General features: G+C 37.9%; 1 protein-coding gene across 9 annotated transcripts in view; it reads right to left on the reverse strand.

Annotated features, from left to right (window-relative positions):
- MAST2 (microtubule associated serine/threonine kinase 2) overlaps positions 1-23,851 on the reverse strand; it is a 192,289-nt gene that overhangs the window by 118,833 nt on the left and 49,605 nt on the right. Inside the window, exon 1 of one of the 9 annotated variants that reach the window (XM_064665350.1) lies at positions 22,164-22,275. The exons of the other annotated variants lie outside the window; for them this stretch is intronic. Within the exon in view, the coding sequence (XP_064521420.1) occupies positions 22,164-22,202 (39 nt within the window). The 5' untranslated portion in view covers positions 22,203-22,275. Of the gene's footprint in view, positions 1-22,163; positions 22,276-23,851 lie in introns of those variants that run through there. 9 annotated transcript variants of the gene reach the window in all.

The following is a 23,851-nucleotide window of genomic DNA, read 5'->3' on the forward strand; positions in this document are numbered from 1 at the left end:
ACCACATCCCTGGCCATATTTTTAAGTAACCACATCCAGTCCTGTCCTACATGTATACCACAAATTCTGCAAATGTGAACTGAAGTTTTTGGATCACTAAGATTTCTCCTGTGAAAAAGCACGGGATACATCTAAGCATCCTTCACAGATTTATTTCTGAACAACCTTACATTTAATACAGTTGGGTAATTCAGGCTTACTCGGTGCCAAGAGATCTGTTTCAGAGTAAACGAAAATTCATCCCCAATTAAAGTACTGGTAAAATACAGGCATGCACTCCCAAAGCACAGATTTGAGAAACTGCAGACTGTGCATAATGACTTTTAGTTCTGATGGGCGATTAGTGCTCTGTAATGGACTGACAGAAACAGCTGATTCTATTACAAGGACATGTTCTGGCTAGGATTCTCTTTCTGTTGCATTTAAATTATAAATAGGGACTCTTTTGAAAATATATGAAGCCAGAAGATATTAATCAATCTCTAAAACTTGTCTTCTGTCCTTTACCATACTTCAAATCAGAACAAACACTGATTCCATCACCAGGAAAAGCCTTCCAGGTACTCAGGACTGTCTGTACCACCATTACTCTTCTGTACAGTCTTCATCCTCTACTCATTTTGGAAGAAACTGGAAGGGTTTTTTTTCATTCAGCTGTTGACTTCAAAGCCAGGCTTTAAGGTGTATTCCTGTTTGTGTTTATGGGTCCAGAAGAAATTTCCAAAGTCTTTGCAAGACTTGCAAATTCATCACAAGTTGTCACTTAACAGTGCCCTTCCTCAAACAGGACTTGGGAAGGGGCTTTTCCTGAACCTGAGAGATCTCACAACAGCCAGTCTAATCGAGGTCCTTGCTCACACTTTCAGGCTGAGTTCAATGCATGGTTAAAGCATTCAGTTCACAATAGCTTCTAGGGAGTCAATAAGTCTTTAATATGTTATTTTTAACTCAACATCTTTATTGTACTATAGGAGAACTATAACACCAGAATCAAAGTCTGTGCTCCTCTGATACACATTTCATAAAACCTACCAAAAAAAACGTTACTCATGCTGGAAAGAAAAAGCAGCACATAAACTGCTAACCACCTAACAGGCAAACTTTCAGTACATCAAAACAGTTAAGTACAAAAGTGCTGCAAGCTCCTAAAACCCAGCTGTATACCTCTGCACAAGCCTTCTCATTGTTGTTTTTCAAGTTCCATTGCAATTTTCTTCTGCCTATCCCACCCTGCTAACAATCAGCCCCAATTAAATAGCTCTTCTCAGAGTAGAAGTTACAATTTTGATGTGCTGCCATAGAGGACTTTCTATACAAAGTATGTTTACTGTGGATGATCAAATGTTTAAGTTTTATGATGGTAACTAATGAAAAAAAAACCCTAAGACTCTTCACCAAACCTTTCACATTTTTGTTTGAGAGGGACCAAACTACAAAGAAGTAACTAAAAAGATGAAAATTTAGTGACAATCTATGAAGAAATAATCTAAATAGCTTGCAAAGAATAACTCAAGATTTAACTTTCCAATAGCAACCATCTACTTCTGCTCTTTGGTATAAGTTATTTTCTCCATCAAGAAAAATCTTGGTGTATTTCCTTTAGATGTTTAACTCATTAATCTCTATTTCCACAATGTCTTCTCTCAGCCAGTGATACCCACAAGCTGTACTGGTGCTTACCAAATTCACCCAAGAGAAGTGCAACTTCAGCAGCCAGAATGAAGGATTAGTAAAAGAATTAAAGAGATCCTGTAAATTCATTCACTGCACACAGAAAGAGCGAATTAAATAAAAAGTGAATTAATTCCATTCATTCTCCTCTAAAGTTAAATTCTGCAGTAACTGATATTTTTCAATTCAATAAAAACAGTTTGGAAACTGTTAAAATAGTTCCAAAATGGACTGATTGCAACAGGTTCAAAGGTCTTTTAACATGTTTCCCTTTTTCATTTTTCACAATGTAAAAGCACAGCAAAGAAAAGGCAAGAGGTGATGATTTCCACTTAAATCCTATTCTTGGGGCTAAAACATTGCTCCAAATGCATTTTAAGCATTTCAGTTTATTAGAAGATAGACCTTCTGACAGAAACCTCTGAGATTTAAGGGTTTATTTTTAATATGGACTTTGTACTTGTCGAATTCAGAATTACAGCATAGGAAAGCAAACCCACCATGTAGTCAGGAAATTAGAGATGACTGGCTCTAGGGGAATTTATGTAACACCCATCCAAAGCAATCCCAATGCAGCTTCTGGGGTTACTCCAGATTTACATATAAGATAAGTGGTGACAATTTAGACCTAACATCTTAAATGATCTTTTCTCACCTATATGATTAAGAAAAAAGTATGTCACAGGTAGCACTATACTTTCACTGTTATTAATTCCACAGTAGCTTCTTAAATAATGAATGATTCTTTTTCTGCCCATCACTTATTTTTATAGAAGTATTAATCTTTGAAACAAATTTAAAAATCAGCTTGGTATTTATTTAAGAAAAATACTAAGATGGCTCACACAGAGACAAGAATTACCAGAGACCTGGCAGTTTTTCAGCTGTAGTGAGTCCACTGTCTTAGTAGGTGAGCCCTTGGGAAAGTGCATTGCTTTGTTAACATGGTGTTGGAATATTTTCAGCTGAAGGTAAAGCAACTGAAATCATACTCCCTCCCCTGCCTGAAACTGTAAGGATCTGCCCAGCATTTATGTCTAGTGACCTTAAATTGCAATGTATAACCTGCTTACAAAAATAAAATCGATAGACATTATGCCTACTTATTTAAAAAATCAATAGGCACTATAGATGAATAAAATATTCTTTTCATTTTCCAAGTTATTCTAATTGAATATTTATAAGCCTCTCTGGCCAAGTTTAACATGAAATGCAGATGGACACAGAGCATTTAAATGTGTACTGGTTCTAAGAAGCAGAATCTGTACTGTAAAACAAACTTGAAAGAATTATTTCTAAATTAACTATACTGAGGAGGGCTAAACCTTATTTTCAGCCTTAATACTTCAAGTTTTGCTAATTTCAGTATACTTCAATAGTATTTCACTGCCTGTTCAGCCCTAGAAACTGATAAAGCAAATGACTGACAAAAAAAATAGTATTTTCAAAACAATATTGGAACCTCACTGTACAAATTTCCATTAATTTCAACGGGAAAAGTGTGAAATTAAGTTCATTGTACTGTCTGAAAATCTCCATCTATGGTTTCCTTCATGCCTAATAGGCTTTTGCCTCATAGATTCAGGTATGCCTATCAGAGCAAATAAGTCCCTGGAGCCTGAGAAATGCAAGGAGCAAAAAGGGTTCAAAAAGCCAACAGGCAAATAATCAACATAATAGCAAGATGTGGGAAAGGGAAATGAACCTGCCTACAATGCCAGGGAGCTGCCATGTGCAATACTGAGGATAGAGCAAAGCACAAATTCAAGTGCTTCCACATTAATTCTAGAGGCCTGAAAAATAAAACAAAAGTATGTTTGTCACCAACTAACCACCCTCAGTAACAGGCATCCCACACACAGGATATCTACAGGATACCATTGTGAGTATCTGCTTTTCAGGACTGATAGATTACGATGTAGAGGCAGGGAAGAGGCTCTGTGCATTACATTTACCAGGATAAAAAAAATATTGCAGAAGAAAAGCATCACAGAATCTCTTTGGGCAGGAATTCCAGCCTGCAACAGCAAAACATACAGTTCCAGGACTGTGCTACCAACTCTCAGTTCAAGACAGTGACATCAGGAACCATTAAATAAGGTTGGGGAAGCTGCAAAGTTAGGACAAGTCACGAGAATGGAAGATTTCAGTCTGGGCCAGTGCTCATTAGGATAAGCCATAGAGGGAATATTTTGCACATAACAAAATAATTCCTTCCTGAAAGGCCAGTCTGAAGCCTAAGAGATGCTATTTTGGATTTGTCTCCAGCCTTCTACATTCCTTCTGATTTTTAGTACCCACAGCATGATTCTGTCTTGACTGAGGTGCAGCATTCCTTCCGGGAAGAAGCCTTCAGTCCCAAAAGGTTCATCAGCTCCCATCACACCTAATCCCTTCTTTTTACACCATTATATCATCCCTTACATCACCCACACATGTGGGCTGCTAATCTCTTGTCTACAGGATTCCCACACATGGAGCTGGCAGGTATTACAGGGAATGCTATCACAGAACTCTCGTATTTCAATGTCCCACTTCGCAACCTGAAGTTACCCTCAAAGCACCCTTGAACATCCCACACAGAAATCCATTTAACTGCATTTACTGACAGAGTCACCCTCTATCACAAATCAGCTTCCTCTTATCCTTAGGGATCACCTCTGCTTGCAGGAGCCTCCTCAGTACAGAAGGATAAAGTGACTTCAGCTGGAAGGTGGATATTGTCCGAAGGCTGGGTCCATTCTCAGCAGCAGTGCAGAGGCTGCCACAGTTCAGATGGGAGTGACCTGCTGTGCCTCTGGAGGTCTCATCTCTGAGCCTCTCTACTAAGCTGGTCCAGTTGCATTCAGTTTAAAAGAGCAAACCTGTTCTTTTACTGCTGAGAGCTCCTTGAGCCACGCACACAAACACACGTAGAAGACCTGCTGTCTGACTACATCATCATGTATTTTCAATTCCCTGCAATAACTTGAGAACCCTTCACTGAGACACCAGATTTTTACCTGTACCCTATGTTTAACAATCAGTTAGGTATTGGGAGCTAATATTAACTAAGCTTCTCCTTTAAGTGATTAAGATTGCTCTCTTCCCACCCTATTCTACTTTTATTAAGCAAATTAGAAATAGGTGAGATCTATCCAAGTCTGGTTTGTTGAATTTCTGGAGCTGTTTTTAAATGCTGACTTGAGGCATTCTCTCTCTCCACTGAAGACAGTCAACCTTTTTGCTTGTTCCCTGTTCTCTACACAAATTAGAAAATGCTGTCACTTGCACTCCTGCATCTCTGAACAGCTTAGGCACCTCAGATGCTCAGGCAGAACACTGGCTAATGTTTTAGGTGTGTCAAACATCTGACATACAGAAATAGAAAGAAAAAAAAAAACAAAACCACCACCAACAACAAAGAAAAAAGAAAAAAAAAAGTGCAGAAGGATAAAAATTAATTGTTCTATTACAGCAAAATGTTAGATAAGAGATCCATAAGGTTCTCCTGGAGTCTTCCATTCATTTCAGCATACACTGCAATCGACACTGAACAAGACCAAACATGCAGATTTCCTATAAATCCCTGGCAGTGTGAGGAATTTATCCCTGGTCAACACAATGCCAGAATCATTATATACACAGCTAACTACCCATACACCCACACACAGCCAAACCAGCACTAATTTGACAAAGGACAGAGGAGAAACTGTGAAGACAATGGACAGCTGTAATAGGGAAAAAAAGGCAAACAAGCTGTTAGGCAGCATCAAGAATGGGATGGAACATAATATGGAAATTATTATAATGCCATTAGCTCAATCAGAAACACATCAGCAGCTATGATGCCATGTCTGGTTCTGGGCATGTCATTCAAAGACAAATCCCAGGCTCCTGGCCGAGCCAGCTCGCTACTATTCTTGAAATTCATTTTGCTATGTAATATATACTCAAGCCTGAAACTAGAAAAAAGACTCCAAGCACAAAGGAATAAGTTTTTCAGAAGAGAGAAAATAACTTGTCTTTCTAGCCAAAATAAGAGAGGTAGCTTCAAATGTTTGCAGTGTGACAGTACGCTCAGAAAGGAGCATCTCCAGTTCATCTAAAATGAATATTCAAACGCTGGCAGCCATCATTCCAACGAAAGAAGTCTTTGGTTGCAGCAGGGACAGTCTCTTGGATTCATTGAGTAAAATCAAGTGAGAATTCCCATGGGAGGAAGGCTACTCAGAACAAAGGACAATGCTGGCACAAGAAATGATGCACACAAATAGGTGTAAGTGTGCTCGAAATGGAAATTAAAGTTTCTAATTTTCAGAAGACCACGCTTCTAAAACAGTAGCAATGAAGTGCCTACATTCTCTGAGGTCCTCAAGAGATACAATTGGACAGTGTATATACATTATTTCATACGTATGGATATACACACACAACTTCTATGACTACGCAGACACAAAGAAATTCTGTTTTCCTGGGATAAATGGAAAGCTCACACATTTTCATTTGTACATATACAAACTTCAAAGACACCACATGAGCACATTTGGTTCCAATGGACTGATGCAGCACGGATTGCAGTATTATTTCTAACACCTTCTTTTACAACTGACTTCTTTCTTTGGAAAACAAAAAGGCTTGAAAGCCACAGGTGTCTGGAATGCATTTCCTAGATATGCAATTTATGGAGGCATTCAAAAACAGCCTAAGATATATATATAGTAGGCCAACTGTGAAAGCTTAGCACAAGAGGAATTTTCCTAATCTTCTTAAGGACAGGATTTTTTTAGTGGCAACATGGTTGCTGCTATATGTCTGTGTTTCCCTGTCCTAAGCCTGTTTGTTTTGTGTTTTCTGTTTAGTTTGGTTCTCTGGGGGGGCTTAATAGTTTTTTGCTTTTTTGTCTTCATGGTAGGATCACTTTATTATCTGCTTTTACGGCTGCCATTGCCATTTTCTGTGGGAGCACTTTTTTGTTTGTTTTATGGCCCACCTTCAGTGAATCCTCTCTAGTTACACTCAACCTTTTTGGCTTTTTACTCCACTCTATTGGTCTACTGCACTACAAGTTACTTTTGAGGGATAAGCTGCAAGACTATCAGCCCCAATTTTCAGCAAATGACGACTACAGAAGGATCTGTCTGCTGTGGATACACGGAAGTCTCAGCTGAAATACTTCTTAAGCCACAAACGCGTCGTTTCGGACGGATGGAGCTAAATCACCACATCTTTTCACAAGAGGATGCACTCCAGGAGCAAGAATCAGACTGCTGAAGATGACACTGGGGATCAGAATTTTTTCCAGGAGGAGGGAGAGGTACCAAGAATCCAAAGGTTTTCTCATTTGACTGCCATTCCACCAGCAACTATCAGGAGCTGTTATTTCAGGTTTTTGCATCTCTAAACTATAAGGCTTTCCCCATAGAAAAAGGAATTAGCACCTTTAAAGTAATTATTTTCATTGGTTAACACAATTTTGACCAGGTTATTAAATTTCACATTACACATACTCATGATACGGACTTTGGAAATACATTTATTGATCTCCACCATTAATACTGTAATAGGAGAGTGACAGGTCTCTCCTGATCACCTTCTGGAGATGAAGATGCAAGCTAAAGGAACTGAAAAAGGCTTATTTCAGATCTTCTAACACTGATTGCTGGCAGTGTTGTTAATGCATCAGCATCTTGTATTACCTGTAAAAACTAAAATTCTATGTACTTTGGAGAAAGTTCTACTTTGTCCACCACCAGGGGACAAAGGGAGCCTATCTCCTTACTCTTTTAGCATTAGCTTGTTATTATGTCTTGTGCATCAGAAGGACACCTCCCACGTCTAAAAATTAATTTCTTGTAAAATTATGACACTAGTTGGCAGGTTTTTCCCACTTTCGTCATCTGCAATATTTTTCTCTGTTGAAAGCTTAAATTGTTTTTAGCAAGTGTTCTTATTTAATATCTTGCTGTTAGTGGAGTTTTAATCTCTTTCCTGCAACCAGGAGTTACAGTGGTAATCCCAGAGGTATACTGGCTGCCCTTACACATTGCTGTTAAGTTTTTCCTATTGTTTTGTGACTGTCCTTAAGGAACAGCACAAATGGTCTCATTTCTCAGTTAATTCTCAAGCTCCCTGCAAACCAGGCTGTAGTCAAACTATGGGAGGTGATCAAGTAAGGAGGGGACACGAAGCTGCCACATCCCACCCCAGGTGCAGTGGGTGGCACGTGCACAGCTGCAAGTCCATTTTAAAGCCTTCCTTACATCACCTTCATTATCTTTCTTAACACTCTCCTGCCCAGGTGAATTCATCTGATGTTGAAAGCTGACTTATGTTTCTATTTGTTCTGAGGCTGGAACTCCATCGAATCGGCAGCTCTGTGTTTAATGGTCCAGATCAAAATAGCACAGGTGAAATTTTACCTGGATCAAAAATAGGAGACCTCATTCACATTAGTCACCTTAGCACTTTTCTTCTAAAGTTAGTACTAATGTTTGTACTTTTCTAGTTGAGCTAATGCTGTACATTGTCCCCTAATGATAGTTCTACTTTGTATGTAGTCAATCCTGTGGCATTGGGTGTATTGTAGGATAAATGTTCTATTTCTTCTTTGATACTCGTATTTTCAGTTTAAAATTTTCAGGAGCTGATCTCCATGTTATGATTTTATATTTCTGCAAGACGACTCATATAGCTATTACACGAGTTCTTTAAGGAATTATGATTCACATTCTGATATCTCTTACACTATTTAACATGTGTCAAAATAAATAGTAGAGAAATCCCTTTTAATGCAAAAGAATATCTGCATGGATATTGCACAAATCTTTATCAACTGAAACACTATTTGAAGATTTCCATTCCAAAGCAATTACCACTCCTGCAGAAGAAAGCAGCTGATGAAACAGGGGGCAGAAAAGATCAGTACTTAATCCATTATCACATCCCAGTAATGCTAATCTAGGTGTAAGATTAATTTGGACTTCAAACATATTAAAGCAGCAAAATAAGATTTGCTTCCAGAGATGTTCAAAAGACACTATATCCATATGATCAGAGTCAACATTCACTGCAACCTTTCGTCCATAATATGAATTTGAAACCAATTCAGACATTTACTAAAAGATAATAGAAATAGATGGTATATGGAAGCACAGAATGCAAATACGGATTTTAATACGGGAAACAAAACTTAACCATTAACTAGATCGTCTTCTCTGACAGGGCAATTAAAACACAAGGAACATATTTCCAAGGCAACCCCTTCAGTATTTCTCTCATTAAATTACTAAATTATTAAAATTATTATTAAAATTACTAAATTATTTGGATGTAGCATTTTGTTGGTTTCCACCTCCGAGTTTTCTACTCTTTTTAATTCTATGTTTTTCCCTAAGAACTTGACAGTTACTTGAAAAATCAATTCTAAAAACATTTGGTTTAGTCTACCTGACCTTAGCAGTTGGTGTATTATTTCTAAAGTAATTTTTTTCAAATACAACAATTTGATAACCTACCAGCTTATTTCACAGTAGCAATGGTGAATAACCTCTAAGTATCGTACTACTGTTAAATCTAAAGTTAAGTTTCTACTTTTTCGGTTTAGTTTCCCTGACTTTGAGTTCTGCTCAGTTTATAAAGGCAAACACTGCTCAGCAGACTGACAGATAGCTCCTTTTACCTGGGATTTCAAACTGCTCAGTTTACCTGCCATTGGCTCATTTCAGTGACACAATTAACATTGTGGATACAGTTCAGATGTGAAGGCACTGAAAGACTCTGGTCTGCCCTGTCCTTCTGGGTTCTTACAGTTTCTACAGCCTGCCCCCGTGGCATTTGGAATTCATCTTCCTGCCTCCTTCATTTTCTGTAACTTAACAGAGCCCTCATCCAGTCACTACCAAAATGGAGGTTGGAACAAATACTTGTTTTTCACTAACAGGTCCTGTGCTGGGGATCCCTGAGCTGGAGGCAGCACTCCACGTGGAGTCTCACCAAGCAGAGCAAAGCAGCAGAACCCCTTCCCTCGACCTGCTGCCCACGCTGCCTTGGATGCAGCCCAGGACAAAGTTGGCTTTCTGGGCTGCAAGCACACATTGCTGGGTCATGTCCAGCCTCTCACCCACCCCAAGCCCTTCTCATCAGGGCTGCTCTTGATCTGTCCATCCCCCAGCCTGTACTTGTGCTCAGGATTGCCCCGACACACGTGCAGGACCTTGCACTTGGCCTTGCTGAACTTCACGAGGTTCACACAGGCCCACCTCTGACACCTGTCCAGGTCCCTCCAGATGGCATCTCTTCCCCCCAGCGTGTCACTGCACCACTCAGCTTTGGCATCATCACCAAACTTGCTGAGGGGACCTCAGTCCCATTAAGTTGTTTAACAGCATCAGTCCCAATACCATCCCCTGAGGAATACCCCTCATCACTGATCTCCACTTGGACACCACCAAGGCACTGACCACAGCTCTGAGTGCAACATCTACTTCAACGTTCATTTTCCTCATATTGCCTCATTTGTAATTAAAAAGTACTTCCTCTGAATTTGATTTAAAATTTTAACCTTTAAAAACTAATGTCATGCTCAAATGCTACGAATGTTTATCTCTACCTTATTGCTCTCTTAGATGTATTTTATGATATTTAGAGCTACTTTGACTCCCTTGGCTACATTGTATAAGTATAAACCTTTAAGATGCCCCCCATTCGGATGAAACTTTACTCTATTCAAGTAACTGAACAGTTTTTTACTACAACTTAAAATATATTTACAAATATTTTTATATTTTGTCTGCATCAGTTTTCATTTTTTGTTTCACTGTGGTTTTCTGGCTGATATGAAGCAGTTTAGAACTTCACAAATACCCAATGGAAGATTCAGAGGGGAAAAAAAAGAGGACTATTGAACAATAAAGTGAATGTTATTTCAAACAGATGAAAAAAGATATCTTGTCCAAATATATGTTTGCATGGTTGAAAGACTGTGAGAGAGAGCAGAAACAAGATTTTAAGAGAGGCATGTTAAGTAAAAGCCTATAGTACTGCTCAAGCTGTTTCAAAATACAGTGCTTAAAACCAATTTCTAGCCATAATATCAACTATCAAATATCAACTATCAATCACCATCTGTTACACTAATAAAAGAATTTTATTCTATTTTTGCTTTTTTATAATGTACACACATCCAAGATGAAAAGTGGCAGGGGTTTTTCTCCCCTGCCTTTGCGTAGCATCATACAGTCCCTAAACCTGCTTGTTATGCAATTAATGGGAATTTCATTTTTTTGAGAGAGAGTTCTATCACAACTGACTTAGCATCCCAAACTGTTTGACTGCTTGCAGCTTCCACCTAATTTGGGTCACTTATCCTTCCCCATCGCAATATGCCTGTAAATTTATGCCAGTCATTGGTTCCTGAAAACAAACAGCGTTTGTTCATTTACTCCTTTTTATAAAATAAACAAAAACCAAATCAACCAGTCCCATAAAAATACTCAGCAAATCCTCAAAAGCCCAGCCCACATACAAAAGTAGCCTATTTTTATAGCTAAGCATCTTCCTGGTTTGGGTTTGTTGGTTGTTTTTTTTTTTCCAGGAGAACAGGGGGCCTCTTGAAATACCAAAAGGAATTATTTTAATGCTTTCTGAAATCTGCCTTCTAGGATTTTAGAAGTATTAATTCTTCACAAAGAATACTTGTGGAGAAATTGAGTTTGGTAGCTGAGGAAAGAAAAAAAAGGCAACCATTCCATTTAAAACATCAGTTCTAAAGTGGTCAGGTTTCATTTGCATGATGCACCCTGCTGCCATTAATTTAGCAACCCTCTAATCAAGCTCACTTCCCGAAAGAAAAGTAGAGAATATTGAAAAGATGGTTGTTAAACTCCAAGGTTTTCAGAAAACAGAAGAAATTTAAGTATGAAGCCTCCTTTTGAGTCTCATTATACAACATGCCCAGTTCTGTTTGACTTCACCTGTGGAACAATGAGGATCTGCACACTGCAGCATAAGGATAAATGAGGAATAATGAGGGAAGGCAAAGCCTCTTGTGACAAGGCTTTAATTTGTCTACAATATAGGATTTCTGTACATTCAAAAATAAACTAAAAATAAGTAGTTGTTTCTTGCAATACTTACTTTCACCTGGTCATAGTGACGAGCGCACAAAGAGACCCAGGACAGCAATACTAGACAGCCTTGTTTCAAATATCAAGGTCTATGTCAAGGGTATTTAAAGCCATCTTACTTCAGGATAAACTAGGTCACCTGAGGATTAAGGAATAAATGAATGAAGGCCATAAACCAATCTCTCAAACAATACGATAACACAGCTGTTTCTGGTTGAAAGGTGAAGTTAGTAAAACTCTTTGTTAGCATTATATTGTCTGCCAAAAAACACAAGCAAGGAACAGAAATCACTTTATCCAGTAATTCAGTTAGTAAAGACCAAGAGAACTATTGCCTTTTAGAAAGAACTCACATGCCACACAGTGACCAGAGTGACCTTCTCTGAAGTCACTGCAACTTTACCTCAAATGCTGCTTTGCTTGATAATTTTTTTTAAAGAGAGAAAAAAATATGTTTATCTTGTGGTACATAAATGCTATACAAAGAGGTGAAGAAGGTAGAAGCAAGATCTACCCCAAACCCCTCTCGTTCCACTGCCTTCAAATCTATGCAAGTTATGCAAGGGCTCACTTTCAAGAAGTCATTCTTTTCAAAAAGTATGAGTTGACTACACAGAAAACTGGCAATTCCCAGCAACAGCACATAAGGACCTCTCACCTCCCCATTTAGACACGTAACTGGATGTTTTACCTGGCTGCAATCGCCTCCCCATCGCTGTCAAAAAGAAGGAATTCTGTTAGAGCACCATTTTTAGGTAACTGGTTTGCCCAAGATTGCTGCAATCCATACGACCAGGCAAGGTACAGGCTATTTCTCTTGATTCATGGTAAATCAATATTATGTTTCCAGCACCACACAACTAAATTACATCTATTGCATCTGCTGCTGAAAGCTGTATGTAAGGGCATGGTTTTTCTTTAGTATTTCATTTTTATCAGTCCCAATGGTACTACATTGGATTCTATGTTATATTATGCCTTAACAAAAATGATTTTACTACATCACTCCATCATCTGTCTAAACTTAATCAAGCACAACATTGCTTTCTGAAAGTCTACAGTAGTCTCATGTCCCTGCAGGGCTTTCTTCATGGTAGCCACTTTGGAAGAAAAATATCAGCTCAGCACTGTCAAACTCTCAAAACTTACAAGCAGGCAGTCATCAGCACACGGCAAAATTGTCCCTGATGTTGTTAAAAAAAACCTGTTACTGTTGTTAAAAAAAACCTTTAATATCTCCCCATTTCAATACAAGAAGTTTTGGGTGCTATTTCATAAATAAATGTTCTGAGATGAAGGGCAACAGAACTGCCAGGTTTAAATTTGGCCCACAGTTTTAAGGTAGGGCCTACCAAAACAGTCAACAAGCTCAGAATGGGAAGGTGCCTGACACTGTATTTGAAAAAGGAGAAGATAAAAGCTAGAAAAACAAATAGCAAATGACTGGAGACCATTAGAGAAAATAAACTGTCTGCCCACAGCCTTTGCAATCTGAAATCAATCTCAATTGTAAAATCACTCATGTCCCTGTTTAAGTCACCTCCAATCTTTTTCTTGCCCGTAGCTCACCACAATCCATTCCCCCAGCCTTTCAATTTATCCCCATTGTTTAAGGGTTTTAAGATCCTAATCGCCTCCCAGCAAGCACCCCACAATTAGCCCCCCCCAGGGGATCTCTGTACCAGTCAGCACAAATTCTTCCACCTTGGCCAAATCGTTCACTACGACGATGAAAAATAAAGCCGAACGACGGATATTTTTACAGAGTGGGAGATCACTACCTACACCTACGGGGGGGAAAAAAAAGCAGCATAACATTGGAAACACTTTATAATAGTCTTAGGGCCACAGATTTGCTGGGAAGAGACGACCATGGGTCTTGGCTTGTTCTGTTTCAGACCTGCAGCCCTGAGTCATTACCAGCACGAAGGAGCCACAGCTCACGGAACCGATGGAGCAGAAAGGACCTTATTCATGGACCACACCAACCCACCCCGGTGACATCTGATATCATTTCTTTCTTTTGGCTGGCAGCATAAGTGACATTTATTAGCCTGATGTAAAACAAGTGATAAATGTCAAATCCAATTAATATTTTCATCTTCTGATGAAAGTAATTTAAAAGCAATTATATCAGGTTACAGTTGTTTAAGCTATGCCATACAATAGGCGGTAATTATATTCATCCTCATTCCAAACATGACTTTATCACAGTAATATCCAAGAGCAGCTTGAAAAGAGAAACCTTTGGCTACAAAAGCATCTGCTGTGCTTAAACAATTTGATTTAAATGGAGCATTGCTGTTAGCAAAATGAGTCATTTACAGATGTGACCAGGTAAAAACAAAGCTGAACCACTTTCCATCCAGAGAATTACTTGTTTGTGCTCATAGACAAAGTGCTGATAACGTCAAAGCCCAGATTATAAAGAGATATATATATCTCATCATCAAAGAGAAACAACACGAAATCATAAATGCAGTTATTTATTTAAGGAAGAAAAAATTAATTCAGAGGACCGTGTCAGGAAGCCTTCTGCACAGGAAGTGGAAGGATTAAACTCTTAATTCACTATATTATGACACACCTGTAGTAGAGCACTTCACCCAAAGACCCACAGCAGACAATAACATGTCGAGATGCACAGAAAGATGGACCTTATTGCCTTCAGACATATCAATAAAATTGATATTGAAAGAATAGTTAAGGACAGTGAAGTCGAATGTTAGGATGAAGTCCATCAAAATCTGAAACAACTTAATACTTTTTACTGGATTTACATCAAGAATGCCTGATTCATGAAGCAAAAAAGAGGAACTTCAAGGTTTAATTATATAGAGGCGTTTATGTAAAATGGCATATATTTATGTATTTATGATATAGTATACAATAATTGAATTCAAGTTAAAATTACCTTTCTAAGAATAAATAGACTAGCAGATTCAAATCAATAACCTACCAGTCTTCCTTTCAGGCTCTGAATCATGAAACTACAGAGTGTGATTCATAGCAAATCTTTAAATAGTGATGATGATTTCCAAGCTCATAAGGCAAGTTTAAGGAACTCTGCACTGCATTATTTACAGTATAAATACAATGTTTTCACAAGATATGACTAAACTGAAAATTCGTATTTCTAAAGCATACCTGGCCTAACAAATCATTTCCATACCACTTGAATTTCCCGTTGCTTTAGGTGGCTTTTATTTTGTTTTGCAATTTCTTTCAAATGTCACTGATAGCCAGGCCAAAAGTCACATCGCTAAGAAAAACCTTTAACATCTAGAAACATGAAATCTAGATAGCAAAATTTTATTAAGTCCACCAAAGTCAACCCCATTTCTTTGATTCCTGAAAGAGAATGTAAACTTTAAACAGTTTGTTCCTGTAAGAAAAAAGACCACTAAAGTGTATTCACAGAGTTGAAAATTCAGAGTATACCCACACAGCTGAAAACAAGCTACATAGGTAATGCCTGAACCACCTTGGATGCTAGGAGAAAAATACTTGCATTTGCACACTGCTCTGGTGGGCAAAAAGACTCTGCTGCTCATGTAGGTGCTAAATAAAGTATTCCAGATTCTTGCCTCTCACTGTTGTGCTAAGAACACACATCAAAAAAGGCCTAGGGTATGCAGCTCATAAAAATGAACCCCATTTGAAGATTCAATATCTACTTCAGACAATAGCATGAAAACAACACAGACATTTTGCACACAAGCACTTTGGTGTCTACAAATTATTCTGTGCCTTCTTATAGTAGCTCCTAGAAATTCAAGAATCACCAACCCTGAAGAGCCTACTCTGTCTTGACCCCAGAAATGGTAAAATCCTGTACCTTCTACAGGTCAGATAAATACTAATGGCTTCAGTAAAGCAATTTAATACAAAGTAAAAGAGGAACAACTGCTAAATCATATGGGAAGTATTGCTATATATTTACAATTGACTTCCAATGTCTCCTGACATTTTAGAGAGCCTTTTCTAGGTGTTACTAAAATACTGCAACATACTTTTGTCATTTACATGATAGTAGCCGCAATGTACAAATATTCAGAACACAAACATACTTGATATTTATCCCTGGAAAATACAAGAGGACTTCCTGCTCCCAATCAATACTGACACTTTTCAGAAATTAGATTTTCACTTGGCATGTTTTAATTAGGTTTCCTTTTACAAAATACACTGTCTTTCAGTGTATGTGAGAAACCAAAGAGGGCAACCATAACCAGGCAGAACTGACAGGAAAATAAAAAAGTGCTCTAACCAATTTCAACTTCCAGGCTGATGACATAAGCCTAGAAGCAAAATACACGCTGCCTCACTGCAGGACATTTCTTCTCATTAAAGAGGTAAGTGGGTCTGTGTAAGCAGTGAAGACTATTAAAGATAAGCAGATTAAACACCAGTCTTGCAGCATGGCAGCATTATGTTATGTTGCTAGGCTGGAGAACTGGTTTTCCTCTAAGGTTTGGGATTTCCAGCATTAAGCAAGTACAAAATGCAGCGATATTAACACCAGTGAGGCACGCCAAGTGGCTGATGGCAGGGAGGAGAAACAAAAGCCACTCTCTACACAGCAACCCCTGTCACCACCAGCAGCAAAAACCGTGCCTGGCAACGAGCAAGTCTACCAAGCAGACACTTTCAAGCCAATGAAATGTATGAAAAAGATATAGCTGTTTATCTTTGGGAAGAATCCCTTTATCCAAAATCTCCTTGGACTCAGATGCACACACAGAGATCCACTTTTTCATGCAGTCACCTGCTAACAAAACCTTTCCTCCTGTAGCAGAATTAATTACTGGCATTTTTATCTTTTCTCACAGGTTGAAAATAAAAAGTTTTGTGAATGCTTGTATAGCTGAACTAAGTCCTTAATGACAAACTGAAAGCACTTATTTAAGCATAACTATAGCAAATTATCAGAGCAATTTAACAATACCCTGAAGACAGCAGCTAAATGCCATCTTTTCTGCCTGAGCAAACCATTTAACCTTTTATCCTTGTCCATATTTCAAGGACATTTTATTCTGACAAGGTTACATATTTTTCCCTTGCTATATTTTCTAGTGTCTTCAAAGTGTATGCCAGAAGCATACACTCCCCAAATTCTGTCCCCTTTCCTACTCCATTGCAAAGTGGACCACGAGGGCAAGTCCTGAAAAACCAAACCAGGGTGAAAGCATGAGCCAGGCAGACATTCACTAAAAATCAACACAGGGAGCCTTTCTAAGCATGAATCCTCAGTCCTACAATGAGATGCAGCACACTGACACACATCATAACAATCCATTTGCACATGTTACAATATACAGCACCCAAGCACAAGATTACAACAGACTCATATAACAAAACTTCACGGTTTGTTTCCACTGACTGAGTTTAGTCAAAACAAGTTGCTTATGACTGATCTAGTTAATGAATTCCAGCCAATTCATCCATAGTCAGTGTTCCCCAGTCCTTCTTCTCCTCACTCATGGGCCTCCAGACACTTCTGATCAAAAGGCAGTGCACAGTGCCCAGCCAGGCTGGACACCCACAGCCCAGCCCCTGTACAACTGAGTTCAGTTCCCTTCACCACACTGGTAACACCAGTACAGATCCTGCTCCTTCTATCACCTGCTAATTTTCACAGAAGCTGAAGAACTTAGACTGTCTTTTGGACATCTTCTCCAGTCCAAATTTTAATTGATTTCAGGTGTCGAGAAAACAGGAACCAAGCCTGCACACAAGTCTTGTTTCTTTTGGAAGTTAACCTGAAAATATTACTTTTTTTTTTTTTTAACTAGTATTTTTAGAAGAAAAACAGTGTGCAATTTCTTGTATTCTAAGTATATAATTTCAGTATCTAGATAAATAATTTTTATTTTTCTTCTTGTGTTACCACCCCTTCTTCACATGTCAGTATAACTGGTGACTTCCTACATCATCACTGTTGGAAGCCCTTCAGCAGACATCTGACCTGTGGGTTCAGTTATGTTCCTGGTAAATCTGTGAGCAGTATAAAATAACTCTTGTTAATATATTTTCCATAGCAGGCTATTCTGTTCCAAAAACTCAAACCCAAGAGACTCACAATATCTGAAGATCTTCACACATGTATGTATGCATATATCATGCTAAACTTAATCTTCAGTTAAAAATTTATATACTAATATTTCAGTTAATACATTTCAAAAGTTTTTTAAAAGCAAAACAGAATAATCAAATTTTGAGTCCAAATCAGTCTCCCTTCACCGTAAAAAACTTGTTTTCCTTTATAAAACACAATTTCTACCTTTATCTTTTTATAAAAATACTGTAAAAAGCAACATTCTTACTAATAGCATCTTTATCAGATCTTGTGACCAGCTTTGTAGCCAGCAAAAAATGTCTTGGGTAATTCTAAAAGATACTCTTTAGAAAACAAAAGTGATGAGTATGTTGAGTTTCAGGGTCTCTAAATTATGACCAAAGATGCACCAGAGAAGTTTTAAATTGTACAGTACAGTAAGCCTTCTCTTGTTAAACATATTGAAGCTTAGTTTCCACTGATTCTCTATTTCCCTATAAAACAAAACAAAAAAGTGCTCAATCCTTAGAGTAAAATAAATCAGCTTAAAAACAAGTCCACCGAATATTCTGAGATTATATTCTCCGTGCCCTATTTCCCCTTCCCCCCAGGAGGAAAATGTTAGTTTTATGTTTAGAATTAATAAATCATTCTACTGGGGGTGGAGAAGGGGTATGATTTTTTATATATATTATATTTTAGCCAAACATGCTGTGCAGCAGAAAATATCAGCCAAGATAAATACATTCAAGTACTGTGATGCAGTTTGTCTTCTAGATCTACACTGAAACCAGCACAAAAAGAGCCCCACAAAGTAAATTACCTAGTTGAACCTAGCCCAAATTCCAGCAGAAAATGAAAGGGAGATATCACTCTGTAGGAAGAGGTGGATGCAGGGAACTGTGGTGATGACAAAGTCCAATCACCTCTGAACACTGCTTAAGTACCATAAATGTAGAATATAAGCTCCATGAAAGTATCTGCAATTTGGAATATCACACTCTCCATTAATTTTCTTACTTGCACTTACTCATCAGGATTTTGGGGATAGAATCACCAATTTCTTGCATGTGTAAGAAGAGTAAAAGCACACATGCAGCAGCTCCTGCAATGCAAATAAAACCCAAAAAAAAATAACCATATTCCAGTACAGGATGATGTTCAAAATACAAGTTTATCTTCACAGGGACTCACTGGGTACTTCTGCTTCTCACCTGCAATAATATAGCAACAACAAATGATACACATGTACAGGGAACAATAACAAACCTAGGTAACATCCTAACATTTGTGACTAACATCACAATGTATTTTACATCACAACTAACTACAAAACAACAAATACAGATCTCTGCACAATGCAGCAGAAGCAGCTCCACCACCTGCATTAGCACCTGTCCCTAGGCAGTAATTTATGTCAATAGTCCAAGTTCATTATCTAAAATGAAAGCCTAGAAATGAAAAGACTATTCCATTATTAGAAGCTCTTTCTCAGTCTTTTCTCATTGCTATTACACAGCTACATCCGGCTGTGAGCATATTATGTGTATGTATATTTATATGTATATATAGTTATATTTACATAGAACATTTTATTTGCCTCCCCTGGACCTTAATTTCCACACATTTCACTAAACAAAAACACCAAACAGGATGCAACAAAAGCAGACTGAACAAATGAAGAAGGTGATACAGATGGGCCACAAGCCAATATATTGACTTTGCATGTAGGAACAGTTCCTGTTCCTTTAGGTTATTTGCTCACACCACTCCATGGCCATTTACTGCAGGGATCACTGCAGAGAGAATTCCCAGGAAAGATGAAGTATCACAGTAGTGATATCAAGTGTATTTCAGGTAATGGAGGTAACAAGAAGCACAAGGGAAACATATGCATACATTTGCTAAAGGACAGGAAGAGCTGGTGATGGCAGATGGTTTATTTAATAGAGAAAAAAAGAATAGGTTTTGACAAGAGAACAAGTCTAAATCAACTGTGGTAAAAAGCAGGGCGGGGACAGGAGACTTTGGGGAGGAGGGACAACATGACACTAAGATAATCAGTTTGTTCATCTCAATCAATCCTCAATAGTCAATTTTTAAACATTACATGAAATAGTACTAACAGGCTGTGGAAAGTGTTTTGTATCAAAATATAAAGGAAACAAGATTTTCACAGTGCACGTGATTAAGTACCAGAACAGGTGCCAAGAAAAGCTGCAAAATCTCCATCCCTAGAAATACTCAAAACCAGCCTGGACAAGCCCTTCAGTAACCTGATCTAACTTTGGAATTAGAGTGCTTTGAGTGGAGGGGTTGGATTAGAGGACCTAATTTAGGCTGTGATGTTCATTTTTAAAGCCATCAACACCCAGTGTGAACTAAGAAACTTTTTCATCAGTGGCTTTCCAAACTAGTATCACCCAGCTCTCCACAGAAAGTAATTATAAAATATAGTGCCTTGGCAGAGTACCAACAGCTTTTTAATTTTTTCCTGATTGTCAAAGTTGAAGTTGACTATAAAATGGTCACTTTTCTGAGCCAAACTTCTTCTAAAAAATCTCCTCCAAGATACAGAGGGAAGAAAAAAAGTTCAGCATTAACTTCCTTTTGGACTTACTGGATATCTGCATTAATTCCTGGTGTCCTTTTAGCATATTTTCTTAGTTCTCAAAGCATTTTTGATGCAGATATTAATTATACTTTTATATATATATAAATATGCATGTGTATTTATAGATACCTACCCAGCTGTGCAAAGACACAACACCACACAGAGACAGTAAATACTCAAGACCACCAGAATGATTGAGTTCCACCACACTACACTGAGTTAAACCAGAGAAATGCATTCTCATTCCCAGCAGTGTCTTCTGTTGACACTGGCAGACATTTGGGCTTCTCCAACCTCCCCTCCTTTTCCAATATTCCCCTGCAGCATCACCATAAAAACCACTCCCTGACACGTCAGACAGATACAACAGCCCAGAGAAATTCCTGGCTCAGGAAAGCTCTAAAAGGGCTTAAAATTTTTTTTATTAACTGTAGTCAGAAACAATCTTCTTGGTTATGAAACTCTGACTAATTAAATAAATTGAAAACAAATATCAATTTATCCAAAATATATCCCAAAACAATCTTATTTATTCCTGTATACTCAGTTATACAGAAAGTAAATACAGCTGATTTTATGATGAGGAAATGCACAATCATAACACACTGTCACCGTGGTATATGCAGCACACAGTGTCAAGCTATTCCTGTGATTTTAATAAGCTGGCACAAAGAAAAATCAAAATATACACAAATTATAAAAAGGTGAGACATAGATCATATTCACATAAGGCAACAATTACTCTGTAATTGCCTTAAAGCATCAGTAGGGTATGAATGGCACTATGTTAAAATGGTAGATTTATTTTCCTCAAAGGAAGTTAAACAAAAGGACAGGCATGGTTAATTTAATAGGCAACGTTCATGGTCTATAAACAATTACTTATGCTAGCAAGTATGTAATAGGCTGTATCCCATCCTATTACAATGCAAAGGGGGAAAAAAAAAAGAATACAGTGCTTTCAAGCATTAATCTATTCCATGCCCAGCTCATACAAGATTTTGGAGCTCACTCCCTTCCAGCAGTTTTATTCCATAAGCATCAGTTCAGTCATCACACACCACTGACACTGGCAGAGATTACCATGTTTGTCATACCACTGCAACTGAATAAAACTTCCACAGCACCAGTACAAAATGAAACTTCACTAGTTCAAGTTCAAAACAAATCAGAATATTTATTTCAACTTAATGATAGTTGTTCAAAGTAAAATATAAATATTCTTTGCGTTGTTGAATTGCATTCTGGCTTTGGGTTACTGTGCATTTGAAGCAATAACGAAGCATATGTCTAAAATAAAAGAGAATATTCACTGTACTTTCACATTTAATTTTTAAATAATGCTCAACTAAAATGGCTACTCTAAGCCAAGTCTGAAAAGTCATTTAACAGATTTTTATATGTATCTGTAAAAGCAGAGTTTCAAAAATAAGGTTAACCTCATAGTTTAGATTTCCCTTCTTTCCATAGGAATATTCACAAAATTACTGGATAAAAACTAAGACATAAAAAAAATGTATTTTTGTACTTTATACAAAATCCTGCTTTTAGTTAATAAAATATACACTAGGTGAAAACAGAAAACCTCAAATTCTAGCATCACTGTTATGCACTCAGTCAACCTGATTTACTCCAAACAATTGTCAGCATTTTTACGAGACTGTCAACATTACAAGCAGAAGAGTAAATAAAAGAAGGCTGAAGTTACACTCACCTGCAGCCCTCTTCTCCGAAGAATACTCGAATCATCCATATTTCAACTGCTGATCACTAAAGCTCACTTGCTTCTGTCTGGCTTTGCTCTCTAACTGTTAAAGAAGTCCATTATTTTCAAAGTTTTCTCCCCCCCCCCAACTCCCCCTCTGTCCACTTGCTAAAAATAGGGCATGGTCTTTCACTTGCCTGCCATGAAGAACCGCAGCCACGGTCTCTGACTATCTGTAGGTAATTTTGCCTGCCTCTCTGTGGCAGATTTAGCAGGTCACATTGGAAAAAAGCTGTTCGACTTTCCTAAATCTTTTCAAGGTTGGATGTCTCATTCCCCTCATACACACAACTGTCTACAAATATAAAAATAATCCACGACTCCATGTAAGGCCAAAGAGTGGAATTTAATTCAGATCCCAGACGCGTATATTTTTGCTTTATTTCTATTTACTTGAGCTGTTGTAAGGGATCAGTAAACTAAAACAGCTGCCTTCATTTACTGTGTATAATAAGCTCACAAAATCCAGGTCACATTTCCTTTAAAAAACACACAGTCACGCTAACTAAAAAAGCAATCCTGTGGGCACACAGGATACACTGCTACCTAAAACACAGAAAAATCTCGCTGTGAAAAAAAACCAGAAATTTTATTTTTCCAAATTTTGAAAAATTCCTTTAGTCCTTTGCAAGACAAAGCGACTGTCAGATTCTTCAGATACTGTCACACATTCTTTTGTTTCTGCTATCTCTGAGGTATGCTGGGCTCCTCCGTATGCAGCAGACACTGCACATTCTCCAGCTCATTGCTGAGATCTTGCGACTCTCATGTGCTGAAGGGTCTGGAACACATGTTGCAAGTTCTGAACATTTAAGAATTCATTCATCTATTCATCACTGACAGAGCTGTCTGAAGAAGCCCTTCCCTCATCGTCATCCATGGCAAAAAGGGGGGGAAGGAAAAAAAAGACAAAAAACCACCACAGTTCAGCTGAGGCTTTTTCAGTCTGTCCTGCAGTTTCTGTTTTCCAGCTACCTTCACACAGACAACTCCAGCAAGGTCAAAAAAGGCTTTGCCCCTTTAGGTACATTATGCCAATCCCATTTTAAAGCATGAGCATATAGCATGTGTTGAAAAATAAAACAACAATAAAGCTTTTAGCTATACCAAACACCATTTCAATAAAAGTCTAGGTATGTTCATCCCAGTATTATTTAAATTACTGAGCATGTCAAGAAGCCTTTGTCCTACACATGCCCTTTCTATATTATAAAGGAAAAAAGAAAATATTGCAAATATAATGAACAACCTACTGCTGCAAAGACCTTCAATTTTTTTTGGCAGAAAGCTAAAGCAACAGATTTCATCTCCTGATAAAACCTAGGATGAGCCTATTTATAAACTTCTGCATATATAAATACTGTATTTAAAAAGAACCCAACTTAAGGTTCTGAAGAATTTCATGAGATATATAAAAGAAATCAAACTTCATCGAGAGCTGTGTTTATGAGGGGATATCAGCCAGACATCCTCAAGTGTGCGAATGCAACAACAACGAGAGCCCAGACCGTGGGCTGCCTACCACAGCTTGATGGAGTGTTCCTGTTCCCACAGTTATGACAGCTGCAAAACCAAAAAAAAAAATGTCTCGGCACAAGCACACAGGTTGGCGGTGCTTAAAGGAATAGAGATTTACA

The sequence above is a fragment of the Pseudopipra pipra genome, chromosome 9 (assembly GCF_036250125.1).
Source record: "Pseudopipra pipra isolate bDixPip1 chromosome 9, bDixPip1.hap1, whole genome shotgun sequence".
NCBI lineage: Eukaryota > Metazoa > Chordata > Aves > Passeriformes > Pipridae > Pseudopipra > Pseudopipra pipra.